The sequence below is a fragment of the Melanaphis sacchari genome, unplaced genomic scaffold, assembly GCF_002803265.2.
Source record: "Melanaphis sacchari strain LSU unplaced genomic scaffold, SCAv2.0 Contig34_pilon_pilon, whole genome shotgun sequence".
NCBI lineage: Eukaryota > Metazoa > Arthropoda > Insecta > Hemiptera > Aphididae > Melanaphis > Melanaphis sacchari.
Genome location: NW_020271213.1, coordinates 1106545 through 1114389, shown reverse-complemented (window position 1 = coordinate 1114389; position 7845 = coordinate 1106545). Strand labels below are relative to the sequence as shown.

Here is a 7845-nt window from a genome sequence, read left to right as displayed (position 1 = left end):
TTAATAAAATAATATATTTATGGGAAAATTTGGATAATTTCTGAAAATATGCTTCAAAATAAGATGATAATATATTATAAAAAAAAAACAATACATACCTAGTCAAAGAAAATAGTTATCATTAAAATAAGTCTACTAAAATTTTAAAGTGGTAACCTTTATTTTATTTAAATGTTAATAGAACTGATAGAAATCTCTGAATATTGAATGAATAAATAATTAAGGAATACAAAAAAAGGTTTTGCATGCTATGCATAGACTAGAAATAAAATAATATTTATTATTACTTAATAGCACAAATATCTCTAATGCATTTGGAATTAAAAGCAGATATTAACTTTTTCATGCTTTATTTTTAATTCAATAAAATTTTAACATTTATAATTTAAACAACTTCAATTAATAATGCAGTTAAGAACATAAAAAACAATTTTTTCAATAGAAAAAAACCCTAATTATTATAAAGATGATAATCTTTCAAACAAATTGGAATTAATATTAATTGTTTTCTTTAATGATAAAATCAATTGACTAACAGGAATACATAAGATAATTAATGATAAATGATTATTTAAATTAATTTACACATGAAAACAATTTGGACAGATTAGTTTAACTTATTGCACATAATGGACTTGATTTCAACAAGAAAACATCTAGGATATTCTTTCTTGCTGATGTAATTTAATATTTTTATAAATTCTTATAAATAATTGTTTATAAAAAAAAAAATTAATTCAAAAATAAATTGTTTTCTCTTTCTAATATTACTAAATATGGTTTTTGTAATACCTTGAAATCAGGTAAACTATCCAAAATTCTTTGTGCTTCATGACTTACTGTTGCTATAGGAGAACTTGGACTTTCAATGGTGTCTGTTGAATGATTGTCGGATGATGGCGGTAATGATGCACTAAAAAACTCATCAAACACAACTATACTTTCAGGACTACTTTGAATGGGTATCTCTTCTTCTTTTTCTTCTTCTTCATTTTCTTCTTCTTTTTCTTCTTCTTCTTTCACAACCTCAGATGTTTTCCATGTTTTAGGCTGAACTAAAATTAATTAACACAAAACAGAATATTAAAATATACAAATAAAGTACAATTATTTATAGATATTAAGTTTATTGTAAAAAAGAAATATATATTACAAAATGTAATTTATTAATAGAGTATATGTATATGTTTTCAAAATAATATGTAAATTTTAGAATCAATATACAAGTATGTCAATTATGTATGTACATTTTCACGATATTATTGAAATTTATGTAAAAATAATTTTGAAGTACAACGATAAAGTAAGTCATAAAAATGGTATGCATTTAATAAAACCATAACAATATTAAGCAAATGTACACCTTTTTAAAATAATTGAGACAATTTATAATAATAATAGTATAAAAAATAAATTAATAATTTTTATAAATCAATAAGTTTGTAAAATATTATTATCTTTTATCATTGTTTTATTTTTTATAAGAAAAGTAATAACACTCAGTTATACAATTATTTACAATCAAAATATACACCTTAATATTTAAATTATTAGATTATAATTTTAAGGTATTAAAAATTATACCATAAACACTATTATAAAATAAACTACCTCAATTTTGTATGTAAAATCATATAACCTAACAGCAAAGCAATGCATAAATGCTTAGATTACTATACCTACATATGTTGTCAGTTTTACAAATGTACAATATAACAAAATTGCATTCAGCAAGATTTATTTTAAATTTTTAGCTCTCATATTAAAGTTAAATGGTCAATTAACTAGCTTAATGTTAAAACGTAATAACATTATAATTTTATCAGTACTTTTATGTTAATTTCTTGTGATATTTCTATTATTTATAACAAGTTTTTAGTATATAGAATAATAATTAAATAATATACAATTTGAAAATACTAATAACTTGCTTAAATTAAAATTACATAAAAACTTAAATATAAATACAGATAATGTTATTACCTTTAAATTTGATAATGAATCAATTCATTCCAATATTAAAGTCAGCAACTCAAAATTAATTCTATTATTGGTATATTATACAATTGTAAGATAAAAAGAAAACACATACTGGTATAGCACCTTAAGAATACTATTTTGTTACAAATTATTATACATTAAGCAAAAACAGAAATACTCACGAGCATTTGTACAGCATGGTGCAAGTGTATCAAGGAGTTCAAGATCGAGTAACGACGTATGATTACCTAATTAGCCCATAACAAATGCATATGTTTAGCTCCACCACCAAAGTTAATAATTATTTAAAGCATAATGAAATAGCAATTAGATTAGTAAAAAGCATTTATATCAGATATATTATCAGATTATTGAATAATAATTTTAAATATTTTCATATTCTTGACAAAATTTTTTTTTTATTAATTACTATTTCCTATTTTGACACTAATTTATTAATAAATACCACAATTTAAGGTATAATAGAAAATTATACTTTTTTACAGACACAGAAATTTTACTAGGATGTCAAAATATAGTTTAAAGAATAAATATATAACACAACTATGTAAATATTGTATACATTATACATAATAATTATTTACAAAAAGCCTCTTGTACTTTTTATAATTTACATGTAAATATTACACATATATTATTGAACGCACATAAAGTTATCCTATATAAATGTAAGAAAATAATTTTTAAAAATGTGTAAAATGTATACATAGAATAAAAAATAGTGAACAGCTGAAAATACAAAAAAAATCTTTATCTTAATAAAAATGTTTACCAATGCCAATAATTTAGAATGGTTAATTAATTTCCATCTATTATATCTTGTGGCTAGAAAAAGGATAAATAAAATAATTTAAAATTTTTTATAATTTAGTAGGTATAGTGATTAATATTAGACACCTCTTACCACAGCAAATTTCACTGAATAAAAATGTAGTTAAAAAGATTATTTAATTATTGTTAACCTATGATAATATAAATTATTTAAATATTTAATCATAGTTATGTGCATAAACATTAAATAAATAAAAATATAAATTTAAATACTAATTTTTATCTATATGTTATAAATTATTTTCAATGATTAAGTTTTAAGCTGACAATATCAAATTATTATAATATGAAAAATATAATATGATTAATAATTATCAGAATTTATTACATGATTTACAAAAAGTTTTAAATAATTTATTGTGCACATAGCTAATATTATATAAATAAGAAAGAAAATCCAAACACAAAATACAATTCTGATATTAATAGATATACCTATATCTACACCTTACATATTATTGTTAATAAAAAAAAAATAATGGATCAATTATTTATTTAACAGATAAAAAACGTATTATTTAAATTTATTTTAAAGTATTTTGAATAAATAAATGATTGTAAAAGTTATTATTTTAATGGTTTTCTGCACAATATTAATTTATTGATAGTAATTATATACTATTAAAAAGTAAAATTTCATTATTATTAATATATTTATTGTAATTGATAATCGCCAAAAGTTATTTTTATTATATTATAATATTTTGAAAATTTTTTCTAAATCTTTTTGAGTAATTTAATAGTTTTAATAAGTTTTTAATTTTTTGATGAATATCAATAAAAATTATTTGCTAGATCAAAATCCTTAAAAATTTATATTTTAGATTCCACAAAAGTTATTTCAATAAATGCATAAGCACATTTTAATTTTTTTGAATATGTATTTGAAGTTAGAATTTTGCCAAATTTCTTCAATATAACGAAAAATTGCAAACTATTATTTAATTAGAAATTTATAAAAACTTTTCTTTTTATATCTAAATTTTGAAAATTTAATACATGATTTATCATAAGCAGCTCATAATGAAACCATAAACTCTAAAAAATATATGGAAGCAATTATTTTTTATAGACATTCTAAGTTCAAATTTGAACAAAATTGCTCATTTAAACAATAAATAACAATATTAATTATTCCGTTATAATTTAAAAACATTATTAAAAGGAATTTAAAAATTTTATGTAAATTATATTTATATGAATTATACCAAGTACGAAATTTATGATTTATTATAAATAATTTATCTAAAAATATATATTTATACTTTAATCTATTTTTGATATTTAACCATATTTATAGAAAGATAAAATTAAATATTGAATTAATTAAATTGATATAATATGGTAAAAATGTATATTATTATAGTAATTAAATAGAACATTATCCAAGAAAAAAATTATACGAACGTACTATAATACTAAAAATTAAATAAATGACTTTAACAACTATACCAAAAAACATCCTATGATATAAGCTGAGAGACCATATCTGCTTAAAATTGTTTTTTGTATACAGTGATATAACATTAAATTCAAATCACAGCCATAAGTCACCAACTTGACACTTAACATACAGCAGAACAGTACCCATTTGCCTCTTTTTTTTTTTTTTAGATTATTTAGTATAATCAAGTATTTTTTAAATATTAAAATATTATAGTTGTTTTATTTTATTTGGTCCCAAGAAAGCATAGAGTATTTTACATTTTTACAGTTCCTCTAATTAATATTTATCTAATGTTAATACTTAAAAAAATTTAGTTTCTAGATTTATGAGTTTAAAAAGAAATTAAATTTAAAAAGATTTACAAAATTATTACTAGTATATGAATATTAATGAATTTTTAATAATTTTAAATTAAATTTTGAAAAAAAAAATGTTATCTCAAGGTTTTACAGTTTGTAGAATTTCCTGTAGGTACAGTTTAGATTTAAGACATCTATGGAATACTTACAGTCTAATGGATTTATTAAGCCACTGCTTTTCCAGTCGAATTCAGGGTCCGGTACTGTTTCCTTTATGATAATATATACAAAGTTTATTTAGCGTTCTAAGGATATTAATTTTATTAAGTGAAATTAAATTCACCTGCATTGGGCCATTGGAAAAAGATTGCGATATTTTTGTATCAATTGTGTCATTGTTAGAAGCTTTTAATGGTTCCAATGGATTGTTAGACATATTTGCGGCAAATCTAGGGACTTTTGGGTTCCAAGAAGCACCATACAACTGTCATATTCAAATCCAGTATTATTAAAATAACCGAAATATATACAATTAAATCATTAGTACAATTTTATAATGAGCTTACTATGTTTCTAGAATCAATTGAGAGTGAAGCAAGAAAAACATTATTTGATTCTGATTTGGTCCAATTATAGTTAAGGGCTGGACTTGAATCTACATCTTTTAAACCCTGCCATACTTGAGACTCATTTAACTCATCGTCTAAGTTTTGCAAATCGATTTCCTCGCATAACTCCTAATAAATAATAAATAATAGTAGAAAATGAAACATAAATAAATGTACAGAACCTCTCTAATCCGTCACCTTCGGGTCTGGGGGTGTGGTCGGAAAGTGAAAAAGGTTGGATTATCAAAATATACAGAACATTTTTTTATTTACATATTACATACAAGATTATATCAGAAATGTATTATATTTTACATTACTTAGAAAGAAAGTTATAGACTTTTGTTAAGCAAATAACGTTCTAGACTTAACTGCAATATTCCAAAATATGCACACCGATAGAAAAGATACGAGAGAGATCGGAGTACTAAAGCGGACAAGTGATAAGAGAAATATTAAACTAGCAATTAATTTTATATAATATCTTCTATAAAGTAGAAAATCCAAATTGTATTTTTAAATTACATAGTATTGATATCGATTATACTATGGTCGGATCAACCGGAGTGGCGGACCAGCCGAAGGCGAATGAGAGAGGTTCTACTGTATTAATAAATAAAAAAAGCTTACATAATCTCCTTGAAAAGCATCCTTACAAAATTGTTTATAATCAAGTTGAACATGTAACTCTGAATTTAATATTGCATAATTTTGTTTTGAATCTTTAACTTGATCACTTGTATGATGACATAGTGATGTAGTGTAACCAGATTCAAAATCACAGAAATTGTCATCATCAACATCATTGTTAATTAAATTATTTTGTTTATCAGATTTTGATATTGAATTATTAACATTGCTGGTTAAACATTGCACTTGTTCGACATTGGAATGTTTGAACTCTACTGTTGTATCATTAAAATTAGGTATACAAGTTTCATAGTTACAGAAATCATCATCATCGTCATTTTTATCACAAATTAATTTTTTATCGGTAAAATTTGAAAATACATGAAAATCAGAAAATTCATCAAATTCAGAACCTGAGTTATGCTCAACATTAATTTCATTATTTTGAAATGTTGAACAATTAGCACTAATTGATTCTACATTTTGTTCTATTTCATTTTCGACTAATGTTTCAGTATTTTTCAATATTTTACAGTGTTCATCATTAAACTGTGTTAAAGGTAATTTGTCAATATAATGTTGATCAACAGTTTGAGAATCTTCAATGATTTCATGATTTTCTTGGGATGTTCTATTTGGTAAAGGCACATTTAAAGTATGAGGCAAATTAGTTTCAAAATCACAAAAATCTGTATACTCTTCTTGATCATTTTTAATTATAATGTTATTATTATTATTAACTGATAAGTTATCAACTAATATTGCATACATATCATTAGGCGTATCAGTATCACTTACATCATTTTTTAAATTTTCTAATAAAACATTTTGAACACAATTGGTTTGATTAGACGATTCTTCAATGTCTACACATTCTAAACAACCATTAACTAATGTTTCTTGGTCAATTGATTTTTCAAAACTAACATTGGTTATAGGCTGAAATATCTCATTATTTTTATATACTTCAGATTTATTTAACTGAAGATCTAAATTAGTTAAATTTTGCGGTATTATATTACTTTTTACATTTTCCATGTCACAAATATATTGATCAGAAGTTACAGACAAGTCATCATCAATTACCTTTTTATTATTATCTATTATGTTTTCAGAAGATTCATTATGTTTGATCTCTGTATTACAGTCTATTTCATTAACATTATCAAGATCGTCAGTGGTTAATTTCTTTATATTTTCCCAAGAGATGTTTTTTTTATCTTTCCATATGGATAATTTGTTTTGATGTAAACTAGGTTGTTCTTCAGATAACGATGATTCCTTAGATAGGTCATTCTTTGAATTACTTGATGGCCATTTCGACAAACTGTCATTGGATTTTGGTACAATACAAGCATCTGGTTCACGAATGACATCACCATCGTAAGGAAGTGATAATTCGTCAATAGGATTCCATCCACCATCCGGACCTTAATGTATATGAAACGGAATGTTAGTCTCAACACTAACACCTGTAATTTAAAACACTTACTTAAACTAGACTCGGATGGCAATTCCAAGGCCAGATGAGGATAGTCCATGAAATCCTCATCATCTTCCCAGTCCAATTTAGTCATGGGAGGTGGCGTTTCAGGTATCAAAGGTGGTATGTCATCAGACATCTTAACTGGTAAACGTCATAATTATTATAATTTTTTTTATTGCACAAACGATTCAATTATTACGCGATGGTACTTACTGAAATTTTGGAACGGACATATCACGTACAACTAAAACTGTCAATAAACGGGAAAATACCCAGTGCGATGAAATTAGGTTTTATACTTCAGACCCGAATTTACAAAACTAAATTGCTTAAAACAAAAAACAAAAAAATTTAACAATTAAAACAACAAATAAGAATTCAAGTTTAACCAAGCCCGGAATTCTTGATGATTACGATTACTGAAGCACTAATCTGAAATTTCGATTATTGGATTGTAAATTGTAATCATTACGTGATAAAAATTATTATGTACTAACTGGAGATTCCATATATGAATGTAACCTTGGTCATAGTACTACATAC

At 23.4% G+C, this 7845-nt stretch overlaps 1 protein-coding gene across 3 annotated transcripts; it reads right to left on the bottom strand.

Annotated features, from left to right (window-relative positions):
* Positions 1–507: 507 nt before the first annotated feature.
* On the bottom strand, positions 508–7745 carry LOC112596820 (aftiphilin). 3 transcript variants are annotated; one of them, XM_025342630.1, is made up of 8 exons: positions 7516–7745; positions 7309–7443; positions 5817–7246; positions 5145–5315; positions 4922–5062; positions 4788–4848; positions 2163–2228; positions 508–1055 (listed from the first exon to the last, which is right to left on the bottom strand). In XM_025342630.1, exons 2-8 carry the CDS (start codon positions 7436–7438, stop codon positions 733–735), a joined length of 2322 nt encoding a protein of 773 aa, XP_025198415.1. In that variant the 5' UTR covers positions 7439–7443; positions 7516–7745; the 3' UTR covers positions 508–732. The 3 variants fall into 3 exon arrangements, with proteins under 3 accessions (XP_025198415.1, XP_025198416.1, XP_025198417.1); XM_025342632.1 differs by lacking the exon at positions 2163–2228 and adding an exon at positions 2774–2826 and having other exon boundaries at positions 932–1055; XM_025342631.1 differs by lacking the exon at positions 2163–2228 and having other exon boundaries at positions 510–1055.
* Between the last annotated feature and the right edge of the window lie 100 nt (positions 7746–7845).

Excerpts from the sequence above, each read along its gene's own strand:
- LOC112596820 (XM_025342630.1), bottom strand. The coding sequence starts at position 7,438 with ATGTCTGATGACATACCACCTTTGATACCTGAAACGCCACCTCCCATG. Across the intron at positions 5,063-5,144 it reads CAATTGATTCTAGAAACATA|TTGTATGGTGCTTCTTGGAA; the intron begins GTAAGCTCATTA and ends TGAATATGACAG. Across the intron at positions 2,229-4,787 it reads CTTAATAAATCCATTAGACT|GTAATCATACGTCGTTACTC; the intron begins GTAAGTATTCCA and ends TGGGCTAATTAG.